Here is a 16,159-nt window from a genome sequence, read left to right as displayed (position 1 = left end):
ATTTTATGACAGTGTATGTCAGGAGGACAAGCACATTGGGAGCCACATGTTAACACTATGGGTGACTGTATGAACCTAGGACATGGAGCCAAAGTATGTTCCTGGCTGACTAAAGTGTTTCATAAACTACTATTGCTTTGTTTAGGTCAAAAAAGTTAAATTTCAGGCAATAATGCAGAATGCTTTAGAACAGTGCATTGAAACAGTAGGTGAACAATTATACAGCCAACTGGCAACCAATTGGTTAAAAAATCTATGTTTTCTGAATTAATACAGACTTTTTAGAAGAAGAAGAAAAGAAGAAGAAGAAGAAGAAGAAGAAGAAGAAGAAGAGAAATAATACATTCCTTCTTTATGAATAGCACAATAGCTCTCATGCAATTGAATTCTTCTTTAAATCTATAGAAAAGCATTGTTTTATCTTCGAAAGATAAGCGCTTTTTTTGCCCGAAGAACATAAAAGGCATTTCAAGCCACAGCTGGCTACATCTTCTGCTCCCTCTCGTCAACTTTGGATGATACCACTTTCCCATCCACCATTTCTTCCACAACAGTTTTGATCCTTAGAACTTTATTTTTTTCTGGAAAGAAAAATACACAGTTATAGAGATGTTGTTATAGCTGCTGTTTTCCTTACTAGATACTGGAAAACATGGCCCACCACTTAGTACAAAACAGAATCTTTATAACTGCATGTTGTTATTGATATTAACTATCCTTGAGTTGATCTCAACCCATGGCAACGCCATGGACCCCAAGACTCCCTATTTTCCTCTGCTTTGTTTAGTTCCTGTAAATTCATACCCATGACCTCTTTAATAGAGTCCATTCATCTAGCATGTGGCCTTCCTCTCTTTCTACTTCCCTATACCTTTCCTAGTATTATTGTTTTTTTCCAAAGAGCCAAGTCTTCTCATGATGTGACCAAAGTACGACAGCCTGATCCCCACTAGAGTAGATCCAGTATATAAGATTCTGAATTGTAAGTCAAAAGTTATGTAAATATTATTTATTCATTGAATTTTCTCTAGTTAAGACTAGCAATTGGACTTAGACTGCATCTATACTGAAGTATTAATGCAGTTTAATATCACTTTAAATGCCATGTCTCAGTGCTATAATAATAATAATAATAATAATAATAATAAAATTTTATTTATATACCGCCTTTCCAAAGATCTATGGAACTATTGAATTTGTAGTTTTGTGAGATTTTCAGCCTCCAGCCGCCCCTTCTTCAGCCAGATTGGGGCAATGACCCCGATCCAACCTTTCTAGGGTACAAAAAGGATCTGCAAAAAGCAGCTCCTTTTTGCGCCCTGGAAAGAGTGTGATAGCTGTGGTGACATGGCTATATGGTGCTCCTTTGGCACTGCGTTGTATGGATGCAATGCCAGAGAAGTGCTGTGATGCCATGTGCTGTGTGGAACGGCATGTGGCATCATAGCACCCTGGGGGGCGGAATCAGGGCATGTGCCATGTGGACACAATGCCCCAACTCTGTTCCCCAGCCAGGCTTTCAGGCTGGTCTGTAGAAGGCCATATCTGGAAAAAATTACATAACAAAAATGTATACTTTAAAAAAAAAAGACCTACAGAAGTACACAGGAATTTTCTCAAGCTGATATGGAGCTGGGCCAGGATGAAATTATTGGTGGGATTCTGACTAGGGAACAAAAACACAACTAACAGATCTTTGTATCTCTAAGGGAGTGGATGTGTTTCATACTTATACCTCTCTCAGCTGCTTCTCTTTTGGCGATCTCTTCTTCAATAGCTCTGTGCAAAAACAAAAACATAAAAACATATTTTGTCAGTTTTTCTTAAGAACTTAGCCATTATCATTTGTTTTCCTACATTTGGGCTCTTTGGCATGGTGCTTGTGCAGGGCATACAGCTGGGCATTGGAGGGTGGTCCTGTTTTTCAGCTGATGCAATTCCATTAGTGGAGGAAAGCTAGGTATTTGACATCCCAATGCCACCATCTTGCTGCCCAGGTAAGAGTCATTTGAAAAATCTCCTCCTCTCTACCTGTGATTTTGTTCTGCTGAAGTATACTTGTTGGCCTAGATCTTCCAGAAGCTCCCGGCCAGCATGGGAGCTGGAGTCCAAAAAATGAAACTCCCAATTTTTGAATTTTACCCTCTGTTATGCCACTGTGTTATTCAATCTTTCTTTCAGCATCCTTCAAACTGATAATGGCAGTTTATTGTTGTGCCCAACTTCAACATCTCTGCTGATGTTCCACAACTTACCTGCTATCTTCCCCTTCCAGCAGACGTCGATAAGTGGCTATTTCTGCCTCTAGCTTGATCTTAACATCCAGGAGGCTGTTGTACTCTTGACTCTGCCTTTCCATATCGTTTCGCAGCTGCATCAGCTGTGCCTCCAAATTAGCAATGGTGGCCTGGATTTGGTTCAAAATAGCCCCGTAACGGGCTTCGACTTCTGCCACAGCATTCTCTCGATCAGCTTTCTAGAAGAAGATATAAGAAGTGTAGTTTAAGAGGACTTTCTACCAGTGATGGTATTGTCTTGCCAGTAGGGCCATGAATCTACTCTGGGTTTTACTTAAAATTTTAAAGAAATGATCCAAAGTACTGAATCCTAGCTCCCAAATAAACTAGCTCTTTTAATTAGAGTATCTCTTTTAAAATTCAGACTCACATGAAGATTCACTGCCCAATTGACATTATCTCAGCTGCCTCTTCTGTTTTTTACACCCTGAAATTTTTAAGGAAGATGCTGCTCAGCAGCTGTCATAGGTTGAATTAAATAGTTCCAGTTTCATGTCTGAAAGTCACTGTCCTTATGCTTGTCTTATGATCCCAGGGTGAGATAGCAATCTGTCCTTGGAAAACTAAGCATTAGGATTAGGAAGGAAGGAAGGAAGGAAGGAAGGAAGGAAGGAAGGAAGGAAGATGGGTAGATGGGTAGGTGAAAGGAAGGAAGGAAGGAAGGAAGGAAGGAAGGAAGGAAGGAAGGAAGGAAGGAAGGAAGATGGGTAGATGGGTAGGTGAAAGGTGAAAGTGTACCCTTACAAAATATAGCTCAAGTTGCCCCACGACTGTACCAGTTAGAATGGATATACATGAAAGAAAGGAGTCTCTTTCCTTGGAGGTCTTTAAACAGAATGCCATCTGTCGGGGATGCTTTGATTGTGATTTTTTGCATGGCAGAGGGTTGGACTGGATGGCCCTTGTGGTCTCTTCCAACTCTACGATTCTATGATATCATGTGCATAAATCTTGTTGAAAAACTGGATGGAACTACATTTTCATGAATGGATAAACAAGACTGAAGAATCCTCTATGCACAGTGTCTGATATAACTGCATTATGTGACCGAGTTTATATATTAAAAACAAACAAACCTAATTTTGAACCAAACTGGGTGAGGGTGAGATGGCTGCTTAGGTCTGTAAAAATTTTTTTAACATTAACTGTTCCTTTCTTCATTAAGAATTTCCTTTTTCATGGGGGGGGGGGATCACAATAGAAAAGCTGCTGCTGCTAATTACTGCTATACTACTACTAACTAAGGCCTTGTCTACATTAGTAAAAATAATCTGGCTGCAATTCGGTATTCTGCTGTGGAGCTGCCCTGATTTCCCCCCTGTTGGCACCACACCTACTTGTAATATAATATACTGAAACTGAAATGATGTCTACACATTTCCCCTGCCCAAATTTGAATTGGCACAGGTTCTTTTCCTCCTTATCCTTGGGGTTGCCACTGCCATCTTCCTGGCCAAGCATCTCTCCAGCAGAATGCCACTGGCAATATTGCTTGCTTTAAGGTTAAAATGTGCATGCCCAGCCATGTTATCAATGCTGAAGTGATAGCTTGAAAGAATATTATGGAGTTTTCATCTCCAGTGCTTTGTTTAAAGTAAAACAATGCTTTGACTTCTTCCTTACAACTACCAGTACTGTTTTACTTGGCTCATTCCAAATGTAGGAATGGTATTAGATATTATCTTCAGAAACGGTGCACTGAGGGAACTTCTAGAGATTGATGGAGGACTTCCCAAATTATTATCGAATTAACCATTGCATGTTAACCTCTGAGCTATATTTTAATCATCAGACTTTACCATATTAAGTTGGGTTTGAAGTTCAATCTCAAGGCTCTGGAGTGTGCGTCTCCTGTCTGTGACTTCACTTTTATGGGACTCAAGTTGTTGAGTAGTGGTAGTCACTTCCACATTCCATTCTTCAACCTGAAATACAAAGGGGAAAACAGGGTGATTCCAATGTACAGTTGGCAAATGGGATTGTAGTAAGAAAAGTGTTGTTTAGTTATCTGGAGAGATCAATAAACCATTCCAAAGATTAAAAAAAGGATGCTCCTGATTATTTAAAAAATAAATACACTATAGTAATACCCCAAAACCGAGTTTACTGAATGCCATTGTAGAAGAGGCATTCCACCTTTTTTCACACAGTTGAAAGAATATGCTGTAATTATGTGTCATATAAAACCAAAACTGGACTGGGTAAGTTCCCAGACATATTGTTTTCACTTGAACTCAATGGTAAGAAGCAGACAGTTCCAAAAAAAAATGCCCTATTATGAAAGAACATGTATTTGCGGCGCTTCAGCCATAGAGGACATTACATATATCCTGTTTGACTGTTGTTTATATGATTAGGAGAGATCCCATTTCTTACAACCATTTCTGGTTAAAATGACCAACCGGGATCCTACTATTAAATTGTCCCATTTCCTTTCTGGAGAGAATTTACATCTAGTGCGATGTGTAGCAAAATTTATTGTAAAAGCTGCTTGCTTGAGAGATCAATTTATGATACAATATGGGGTTCCGTGCCATGGTTCATTTAAATACTGTTACTGATGTCCTCCACTCTGTTTTAGACTGTTTTAGGCCAGGTCCAGACGGGTCCTTAAGCTTGTCCTGGTGACGTGCTAGGGTTGCCTCAGGGGGCTATTTCCAGATGCCCCGCAATCCTAGGACGTTACCAGGACGTCACTGATGCATGCCGTCCAGATGGGTGTGCACAGCAGTGATGTGCTCGTGCCACCGCAGGCAGTTTGTGGCCAGGCTAAAAGGGGCTTCTTTTCAGTACTCCGTTGCTTTCCACATAGCTGCGCCATGCAATTTGGTTGCTGTGGCACAGCTACGCGGCAAAGAGAGGTGGCTCCCGGCCGCCTCTTTCTGGTGGTCTGTACCCCACCTTAGATTGTTTTACTTTATTTCATTTTATCTTGTATCTTATCATGTTCAATCCGCTTTCATTCAATTTTTTAATCTGTTTTAACTTCCTAGCTAATTCTATATGAATTTTAAGTGTAATCAAGTGTTATCTTTGTATGTATTTTGATATTCTGCTATTTTATATTTTTGCATTTTGCATTTTGTTTTTTATTTATATGGTCAGTTGACTAATCAATAAACTTGTTGTTTTAACTCATATTCAAAATTATGCAAATTTAATTGGCTTTAGAGAATAAACTAAACTGACATTTCTTTTCTTTTTCTGCTTTTCTGTTCTTTCTCTTCCCCCCTTTCTTTCCTTTCCCCCCCTTTATTTATGTTATTTTATTATATTGCTTTTATTGGTGTTATCAGTGTCTTGTATCAAACTGTATCTTACTTGGCCTTACAGACTTGCTTTTCTACTTTAAAAAAATAATAATTCCAAGGTAACTTGTAAAAAAAATAGTGCTTTGTACAGGGGTCAGAAACCAACATGGCAGATTTCAAACTGCATCAAACGCATGATGCTATAAGTATGGGAATGTCAGCTGCATCTCAGTTTAGCATACAGTCCTTCATAAGTTTGTTACATCTTATTTTTCTAGTGGATTACAATCTTAGATAGCCAAAATGGGCAAAAATTAGTTGAGTAAAAACTAGACCACTGGAAAGCAGTGCTTAATCCTGATCCCTCTCAATCTTCAAGTATTTGAAATTAGGATTACTTTATCCTGGGTTAATTTTGGCCCAGCATTGTGGCTGTGATTCAGGATGGCAGGAAGATGGATCTGGCATTAAAAACATTATGCCTTGCTTTTTCAACACTGGTTGGTTCAGCTAAAGATATTGTCCCATCCATTCTTTTTTTATTTGTTTTTTGTTTATATGGGACCAACAGACCTTTCAAGACTTGGGAAAACTTTAAAAGTCATCTCTCTTAGCCTCCAATGCACTTTTCTGAAATGGAACAATTTAACAACTTATTTTTAAAGAAGTGTTTCAGGAATAAACAATAGGAAGTTTGTAATGGAGTTTTCATGCACTGTATATGAATATTAGTCAAATTATTAGGCATCACCTGTTTATCAAACCGCTCCTTGGCCTCTTGACGGCTCTTTTCAGCCATGGCTTCATATTGCTGGCGCATATTATCCATAATCTGGCCCAAATTGATGCCTGGAGCAGCATCCAGCTCTACAGAGACAGTTCCTCCCAGCTGCTGTCTCAATCTTTCTGTTTCCTGCAAACATTAGCAATAATGATTATTTCATGTTAATTATAAATCTTATTGTGGTATACTGGTTTGATTGTTGTACTGTGATTCTGGAGACTGGGGTTCAAATTCCTGCTCAGCCATGAAAACCCATTGGGTGACCTTAGGCAAGTCACATCCTCTCAGCATTAGAGGAGAACATATCTTACCTAGAAAACTGTGCAATAGGCTTGCCGTAGGGTCGCCATAAGACGGAAATGACTCAAAGGCACACAACAACAACAAGTCATACAAAAGAGGTTGAATTGTTTGGGGATTGCATATACCAGTGATGGGGCTCCTTACTTGTTCAACCATTGCAGATACTGACACAGAGTTCCAAGAATCTTGCATTTTAAACACCATGTTTTTAAAGACTAGCTACCTATTAGTTAATTGGCATGGTACCTTTGGCCTTTCAGAATGGAACCAAAAAGAGAACAATCTGAAACAATGTCTTTGGTGGAATGTCAGTATTTCTCAAATGTTGGTCATCCAGAATAATTTGGACTTTAGATCCTGGGACTGAAGGCAGCAAAACCAATGAATAGGGATTCTTGGAATTGGAGATAATAACTCTGGAGGAGGAGTTTGACAACAGATGTATGTAGATTGGTCCTGCATCCCACTTTATAGAGGACAGCTTTCCCTTTTAAGGGTGGTCAGTCCTATACAGGTACTGCTGCAGATGCAGACAGCGAAGGGCTTTGTAACAAATATGACAAAACTAAGCCTGCATTTTTCTGTACTCCCATTAACAGCATATTCATAACTCTGTGATTCAGCATGATGTTTCTTACCTCCTCATGGTTTTTCTTGAGGTAAGCCAGTTCTTCCTTCAGCCCTTCAACCTCATGCTCCAAATCAGACTTCACCAGTGTCAAATCATCAATGAGCCTCATCAGCCCTGCAGTGTCACTTTCCACATTTTGTCTGAGTGCCAGTTCAGTCTCATATCTATTTATAATTTAAAAAGACAGGTCAGCTACTTCCTACTAGGAAAAGAACATACCCCCCCCTTTTTTTTTAGCCACAGTATTTTACTTTTAATTTATTTTTATAGTACTTTACTACTGTAAAGGTAAAGGTAGTCCCTTGACATGAATATCTAGTCATAACTGACTGTAGGGGGCGGTGCTCATCTCTGTTTCTAAGCCAAAGAGCCAGCATTGTTCGAATGTGGCTAGCATGACTGCATTGAAAGCTGTTATCTTCCCACTTAAGTGGTACTTATTTATCTACTTGCATTTGCATGCTTTTGAACTGCTAAGTTGGCAGAAGCTGGTACTAGTGATGGGAGCTCACCCCATCATGCAGCACTCGGGCCGCAAACTGCCAACCTTCCAATCTTCTGATCATCAGAGTTTGCATCTTAACCACTAAGCCACCACATCCTTGGAAGAAATCCATTGGCTGCAAAAATGTACTAGAGTCTGGATTGGGTCCAGCTTTAAGATATGAAATCATGCCTGCAACAGTACTTTAAGGACATTCCTCACTATCGTGGTTATTTCTTTATTTCCTATGTTTATCCTGTTTCTTCTTTGAGTTTCTGAAAGCAATTTACTAGGGGTTCCCAAGAGGTTTCCCATTCAAATGCTAATGGAGTTGAATCATGGTCTGCTATAATGACACACCAGCATCAGGTATATTTTTACTATTCTCTGGGCATGTCAACTATGATAAGTGACCACTGGATTTATGGTTTGGAAAAAAAGTGCATGAGGATACAGTGGCATCGCTAGTGCACTAGTGGCATCACCCAAGTGCACTAAGTCATGCCATCACCACCATACACCAGTCAGGCTGCCTCAACCATGGTGACGGTAAAGTGCTCTTGCCACCTGACAGCCCCTTCTGGGTCTGGCAGGGCTGCTAAGTGAGTGGGAAAGGGAGGTGACTCTCTTTCCTACCTGGCTAGCAGCCCTGCCAGACCCAGAAAAAGGCTGCTGGGTGAGAGCAATATCCAACCACTATCAGTGACTGCTGGTGGGAAGGGGCTGCCTTCCAGGTCTAGAGGGGCTGCTTGCACAGGTGGGAAAGGGTTTCATACTCAACCAGTAGACCCACCAGACCTAGAAAGAGTTGCCGAGTGGTAGCAGCCTTGCCAGTAGCCACAGTTGATGGATGGCAGAGGCTGGTCAAGGGGGTGGCCAGGGTGTGTGTCATTGGATGGATCAGGATGTCTGCTCCACTGGGTGCTCACCTGCTCTAAGCTGTCACGCAGTGTGGTCAATATTCTTTGCACCTCCTAGTGATGCCCCCAAGTTTATGAAATGAACTTAAGTGGCAGGTATTTTTTTAAACACACACAGATGCACACACCCCAAAAAAAAAAAAAAAAAAAAAAAAAAAAAAAAATTACAGTGGCAAAAATGTCATCAGAATACAATGGTAGATTTGAGCAAAATTAAATACTGCCACGAATAAAGCAGAGTGAACAAAAAGTTTATGACTATTTTGGAAATGGTGGCATGGAGTTGAGAAGTAGCAGTGCTCAAAGCCTTCTTCATCCACCATTTTCTCTTGCAGCTTGATTCATCCAAACTACTTCCCTACGCCTTTGAGGAATTCCAGTACACATTTTACCTTTGGAGCTTTAGATTTCAGAAAATTGCAATGGAAAAGTAATGCAAATTGTGTTATTTGTTCATATTTTGTATGGAATGTAATTTTTGATCTTATCTGCTGTATCTGCCCATAGTTTTGTGATGCATACTTCATTCGGAAATCATCAGCAGCCAGCTTGGTATTGTCAATCTGCAGAATGATCTGAGTGTTGTCAAGTCGTGCTGCAATAATCTGGAAAACAATATGGATGCAGAAGACAAGAGGTTACGTATTGAACTGGCATCAGTGAATCCAAACTAAAAATTTAGAAGCTAAAATACGTGTATAATGTGAGGAAAGATATCTATGAGAAATTCAGGCACTTTAGTTTATTAGGCTATTTGATAAACACAATAAAGTTTCAAACTTTATCCAGGGTCATCTTCTAGTTCTGCCATTTTAGCACATGAGCATTTGGCTAAATGTTCTGGAAAGACATTGGCTGGCTATTTTGCTGCTTTAGACAACTTAATATTGCTCCCACATTATGTGTACAGAAGTAAACTGGACTCACAGTTGAACCTTAATTCAGCACTGTCAATGGGACAGTGCCCTCCACTTGGCCCAATAATCTAGTTCATGGGATGTTTCCACAGAGGAGAAGTAATGAGCGCTTATGAGAAATGGCCAGGCTGCATTTACTGTTTCTGTCTCCTTAGCATTTGCTGCCCAAGGCAATTTATTCACTCTGCCCAATGGTGGGGTGAGCCTTGTGAAACAAGCTGTGTAGAACATACCCACCAATTCTCTTGTTTTGCCAGGGAGAGTACCCTCCAACTGTCTCATTGTGTCAGGGACAGTCCTGATTAATTCTCTGTCATCCTAGGGCTTCTTAGAGATCTTGACTAAGGAGCAAATACACCAATAGCTTAGAGAAACAAAGTAAAGCCTTTATTATGGGAACTCAATTCTAGCGATAAGAATGGTGGTTTACAGACCGCCCAAAAGGGCAGTCTGCCGCCGCCTGTGTTTGCTGCATGAGGGAGCCGCAGCGGACAAACCACGTGGCTCCCCCGTGCAGAAAAAAGAAGCCCCCCAAAACGGCTTCTTTTAGCGGTGCGCTTATGACACCGCAAGGCGCCAATGGCGCACTTGCGGCGTCATAACCATGCTGCGATTTGCGGACGCTAAGCATCCGCCACATCAAAATGGCGGCGCCCATGTGTATAGGGTGCCGACATTTTGTACGTACTAGGTACTAGGGTTAGAGCGTCCGGAAGGGACGCCCTTTCCTAACCCTAGTATGTACCTAGTACGTACTTTTTGCGCGTCTAGAATGCACCAATGTTACTTAGGCTGCTACTCTAATCCATATGCATTCTAGGGAAATTCTGAGAGTGTTCTGGGAAGGTGAAGTGGAAACACTCCTTTTCAACAACACATGCACAAGCCCATATTCTCTTATAGAGCTTGATAATGGTATCTGGCCAATGGCTTGATAAGGGCGTGTTGCACTTCCAATAGGAATATCAATGTGCATGGAGCTTTGGGCCAACTCAGCATGGTTATTCCTCTCAGATCCTGGGGAAATTAGTGTTTTGGACCACTATTCTTCAGCATGGTTAGCATGTTTGGGTAGTAACTTTTCCAGGCTCTGCTTCTACTCTACAGCTTCATTTAGTTTTAAAATAATAAGAATCCACTCCTTACACATAAGCAGCCACTTTAAAGTAAATTTGACCTTGCTACACCACCTTTTTTGGTATTATGGAATAATTCTAACCTTTCTGAAAGTAATACAAATGTAACATGCTGATTATTGAGGTGGTCAAGTTTGTCCAAATAGTGAATATCTGTGTAAAAGCTTTAACTGCTTCTCATTTTTAGAAAATAATGTGGTCATGCTAAAGTCAATAACAAGTAGAATATAGACTCCTTGCTCCCACTGGTTCAATAAATGGCCCTTCCCAAGTGTCAGTTTACTCTGTATTTACTCTTTTGTGGGTGTAACTTTATAGAGAGATTAGATTAGCTACAAGTGAGTGATAAAAAAGGGATGGAACAACTGACTTTAAAAAAAGATGCACGTATAAGGCAATTTCAATCAGCGATTGGAATTTCAGAGTAAGTTTTATTTGTGAGTAAGTGTAAATAAGTCAACAGACAATTACAGGCTTTTCCCATGTGACCTGAAAATAATTTGTTGTTTGTTGTTAGCTGTCAACAAGTCAACTTCAATTTATGGTAGCCTTATGAATGAGACACCTCCATCACCAGCCCTGCTCCATCACCCTATCATCACCACCTCCATCACCTGATCATCAACAGCCCTGTAAGACTCAGGTCTTGCAGACTCAAGGCCATGAAGTAAATAAATCCTTATTCACTATTAATGCCAACCCATATCTTCTAAGATTTTCATTTCCTGAGTAAAACACTGTAATTATCTGATTCAAAATGTCCCATCCCAAGTATTGCAATGTTGATATATTCAATTTCTTGTTTTACTATGGGCCGGAACTGACCGGCAATAAAGTCAGCTTCCCAGCAGCTTGGGGGAGTAGCATATACACAACGCATGCCCCCAAGCTGGCAAGAAGCCAGTGTCATGCCACCTGGCCATTTTCACAGTAGAGGCCACATGCCACAGGAGTACTGCAAAGCTGCAGCGGTGGCAGAAAAGCCAGCTTTTTGCTATCTGAACAAGGAGCAGCTTTCTGCTGCTTCTTTTTGCACCAGCAATTAGTCAGATTGGGGCCACAGCGTGTGGTTGTTGTGGCACCACAGCACATGGCTCTGCAGCAGCCCTAGTCTGGTGTTTTTGGGTGGTCTGTTTCACCCCTATGTCTACCTTCCCTGATACATGCTTCTCGCATTTTATGTTCCTATAATATGTGTTGTGCAGCTTCAGTCTTTCCTTTCACCTTTGAGCATGCCAACAGCTAAACATCCTTTAGGCTTGACTCCAGCTGTGTCTTTAGTCACAGAGCTACCTGTAGTTGTCCTCTTTTGTACCACAGCAGCGCGCTGAGTGCCATCTGAATCTCATCTCATCTTCTGGCACTATCTATTGTTTCATTTTGGATTGTCTCATCATTAGATTTTAATGGTAAAAATTCAAGAAGGCTTTATCATGCCTCCTTCTGCCTGTCTGACATGGGAGATCCTACCAGCAGCGGTGCTGCCATCAGCATAGTCTTTTTGCCACACTATCCCACCACCATGGAATAGTAATGGGTAATAAAGTACCTGGCATTTTATCCTGTTTTGTAACACACACACACAAATCAATAACAAAGTGGGTGTCTCCCAAGGGAAGACTTAGTGATCTTTGAAAACATTGAAAACAGAACAATTATACTGATATCTTATCTTTTCTGCAGTGTGCTCAAAGTGGCATATATAGCTCTCTTTCTTTCCATTCACAATAATCTTGTGAAGAATGTCAAGCTACAGCAAAAATGGGGGTTTGAATTGGATCTCCATACATCCCTGAGACTTTCCCATCTGGATTGTATTGTGATCTGTGGGCAGTTATATTAGGCCCCTCTTAACACTGCTGAGGCATTGCTTTACTATAATCAGTTGCAAATCGAATGAAAGCTGTCATTCTATACAACATGATTTTACTTAGTGATGCCAGCCAAATAAAGCCTGTTCAACAATAATTGCTCTCATGTAAAATAGTAGCTTCCTCCTTCCAACCTTTATCTCTGTTCTTGCTTCCTGCTGATCTTAGTAGATTACTGATGGATGGCCTGATATTTTGCCTTTTGAACAGGTTGCTTATTGTGAATGCCAGTCCCTGTTCTGGAAGGAGGGGGACACTTTAATTAAAGGGTTTCTTTCATCATTCTATTACATTTTTGTCAGTATTTGATCCATATTCTACTATGATATCCTTTCATTATTTTTTGCTTGCTCCATTTTTTTTTAAAAAAGCACAGTTTAAAATGTGTAAAAAGTGATTAGTTAGTTGCATTAGCCTTGAAAAGCTGAATTGTGATAAAAAGGTGAGAAGATCACCACAAGAACAGCACTTGCTATAGCTCCCTTGTCCATACAACTACTGGAGACTGCATGAAACTTGCCTTCTTTTGCTTGTAAGACATTGGCTGGAATGGTACATCACAACCAAAAGGCAACTAATGTTATTGTTATGTGAAAACATAACATATCTGAAAAGAGTATGGCTCCTCATAAGAGCCTCCCTGAATTTTGAGATCCTTGGTTTCTCTTGCTCCTTCCACCATCAGATGGCTTCCTATCAGCAGGCAAAGAACTTTTTATTTAGGCAGTCCTTTGGCTATTAAACTCATGTGGCAGAAGGGTTTTTTAATGGGATGTGTTGCATTTTTATCTTTTTTGTTGTTATGGTTTAACTGTGTTTTTGAATGGTTTTTTGTGATCTAGATAGACTTCTTGGTTGAACTGTTTAAAAACTTTTGTGAAATAATATTTTAGCTGCACTTTGTTTTAACTTGTTGAAAGCTACCTTGTCTACACTTACTAAGTGGAAAAATATGGTAATTTCACTTTCTGAAAATGTGAATTTTTTAAAACTTCAAGACTAATGTGGTTACAACTCTTCTACAAAATTTTCAAAAGACTGGGGACTTTGTCACATGAGGAAAATCAGGGGTATAAACAGTAAAAATCATGTGAAAACTGCGCAATCACGATTAACATTTTCACACTACGTCGTGATTAAAGTGCCATTATCCTGGGAATAAACAGGCAATAAACAGCATCAGATCATTCATGGTGAAATCTCATGAATGATTTGTTGCTGTTTATTGCCTGTTTATTCCAAGGATAATGGCTCTTTACCTGCATTGTGTGTGAAAATGTTAATTGTGATTGCGCAATTTTTGCTGTTTAAACCCTCGATTTCCCCCGTGTGATAAAGTCCTAAGAAATGTTTATTTCTCACTTGCATTCTTACTGGGGTCAGTTCCGGGTTCTAGATTATGTAAAATAAACTGAATTTGTTTAAATTGTAAAAGCCTTGTCTAGTATGAATTGAAGGAAATCTAGTAATAGGGGGATAAACATCAGTTTTGGGGGAGAGAATCTGAGTGCTAGTTTTTGGGATTATATTAGGATTGTTTTTTGGTTTCTTTATGTTTTTACTTGTGTTTGTGTGGGTGCTGTTGTGTTATTTGTGTTTGATAAAAATGATTTCATTTTACTTTATTTTATTTTATTTTAAAAGGACTAATGAGATTGTATGGAAAGGTACTGTCAACCAGGCTTTTTCAAGAGCTATACACTCCATGTTCAGGGCTTGGGTGAATCCATATGTTTTGTTTTCTTTCACGTCTGATTTTTTTTTTTAATCAGGTTCTTTCTGTTCTGGATATATAGAAATATGTGAATTTTGTAAGAAACATATACTTTTCAATCAGTTTTCACATATAAACCCACAAAAATATATAGCAAAAAAGACAAAAACATCCATCTGTATCCAAACTGCCCTTAATCCAAAAACCAAATGCAACAAAAATCAAACCACATCTTACCTTGTTTTTGAGGTCTTCTATTGTTTTGTAATAATCACTGTAGTCTTGTCTAGCAATTGGGGAGATTTTCTCATACCACTCCCGGATCTGCTTCTCAAGATGAGTGTTGGCATTTTCTAAGGAGCGCACCTTTTCCAGATAGGAAGCCAGACGGTCGTTCAAATTCTGCATGGTAAGTTTCTCATTGCTGGCAAGGAGGAGGTCATTGGTGGAACCACTGAGTTGAAAGCCACTGCCATATCCACCATAGTTGGCACTTGTGGAAATGCGGGTGCCATAGCCACCAGCCCCTCCGTGGACGCTGGGCGTCCGGTATTTTTTAGCGGATGATGTTCTGTAGATTGAACTGGTTAGGCTTGGCCCAGAAGGCTGGAAAGAAGAACTTGTGCCTTTTAAGTAAGTAGTACTGGAGAGAGCCATTGGTAATTTTTTTGAATGAAGTAGTTAAGGAATTTCAACTTCTGCAGAGGTTACTGTACAGAGAATGCTCTGTAGGGCAAAATTCATGGATTTTTATAATGATGTTTAAAAAGAGGGCTTGGCAGTGTTAAACTCCACCTCTGAAGATATACAGTTAAGGTGCTGTTGACACTTCCAGAATTTTACCCCATACTATCACCAGGTAATAAAGGCGACCTTTAATCGACAGTTCATCACTTAATGAACAATTTACCTTTGCTTCAGTCCAAAGTCTGCATAGATCCTGGTTCTGTTGTAGTCACTGTAGAATAAAAGTACAACCCTTTGAGTGATTTATAGTACTAGGACCAGCCCTATAGCCTACCACAGTCTGTGTAATGTGCCCTGCCCTTTCTTTCTCTGGACAAGGAAGGTATCACTTCCCAGTCCTGAGAAATGCTGAAAGTAAAGGAAGTCTGGAAGAAAGGAAAGGTGGTGTACACATGTCAAAATTCTCTTTGCCTCCATTGTTAAATTGCCAAATAATCTCCACAGAAATGGAAGCTTCTGAATCTGTCAATCCTTCTTTATTTGCAAAGAAAGCAAATGCAATCTCAGTTCCTAAAGTTCTGGCAAAAGATCTGTTCCACGAGGACACAAATCAATGGATCAATGATCAGGTCCATTGTTGATCCATATTAATGTAGAATAGAGCTTGGAATAGCTAGTTTCAAGGGACTACGATTCTACAAGCAACACAAATAGCATGGTCTGTGGCCATGCAAGCCAAGGGATTTTGTAATACAAAAAAGTAACTTTTCCAAGCCCTGATGGAGAGAGCAGTGGGCTTGTATAGTAGTCTGATGTTGTTCCTTCATTTACAGTAGTTTTGCTCCCAGCCCATCTTAAACTAGAATCTTTCTGCTTTACAAAACAAACAATTTGGAAAAGAATGCATTGATAATCTAACTTTATACCAGTTTGTGAAACCCACTTTCAGATGTTCCTGGAAAGTCACCATCCAACCTCTGCATGCATACCTCCAAAGAGATTTTATGCACTATTGAAATGCTGCATGTAGGCTCTGTAAACACAAGAGTGGCCTATTAATAGCTTTCTGGATGCTGGTGAAGACCTTCTTTTTAGAAAGCCTTTCAGTGTGCAATTTTCATTTACTTTGTAAACGGAGTCCATTTCTCTATATATTCATTTTTG

General features: G+C 39.9%; 1 protein-coding gene across 1 annotated transcript; it reads right to left on the bottom strand.

The window, feature by feature from the left end:
* Nucleotides 1–483: 483 nt before the first annotated feature.
* Nucleotides 484–14,923, bottom strand: LOC149309147 (keratin, type I cytoskeletal 42-like). Its single transcript, XM_089532097.1, has 8 exons — nucleotides 14,546–14,923; nucleotides 9,193–9,275; nucleotides 7,274–7,430; nucleotides 6,300–6,461; nucleotides 4,097–4,222; nucleotides 2,256–2,476; nucleotides 1,736–1,779; nucleotides 484–581 (listed from the first exon to the last, which is right to left on the bottom strand). The coding sequence occupies exons 1-8, from the start codon at nucleotides 14,714–14,716 to the stop codon at nucleotides 484–486; spliced, it is 1,062 nt and encodes a 353-aa protein (XP_089388223.1). The 5' UTR covers nucleotides 14,717–14,923.
* Nucleotides 14,924–16,159: the final 1,236 nt, after the last annotated feature.

The sequence above is a fragment of the Sceloporus occidentalis genome, unplaced genomic scaffold (genome assembly GCF_023333645.1).
Source record: "Sceloporus occidentalis isolate IW3139 unplaced genomic scaffold, rSceOcc1.0.p SCAF_7, whole genome shotgun sequence".
Lineage (NCBI taxonomy): Eukaryota > Metazoa > Chordata > Lepidosauria > Squamata > Phrynosomatidae > Sceloporus > Sceloporus occidentalis.
This window is presented reverse-complemented; position numbering and strand designations above follow the sequence as displayed.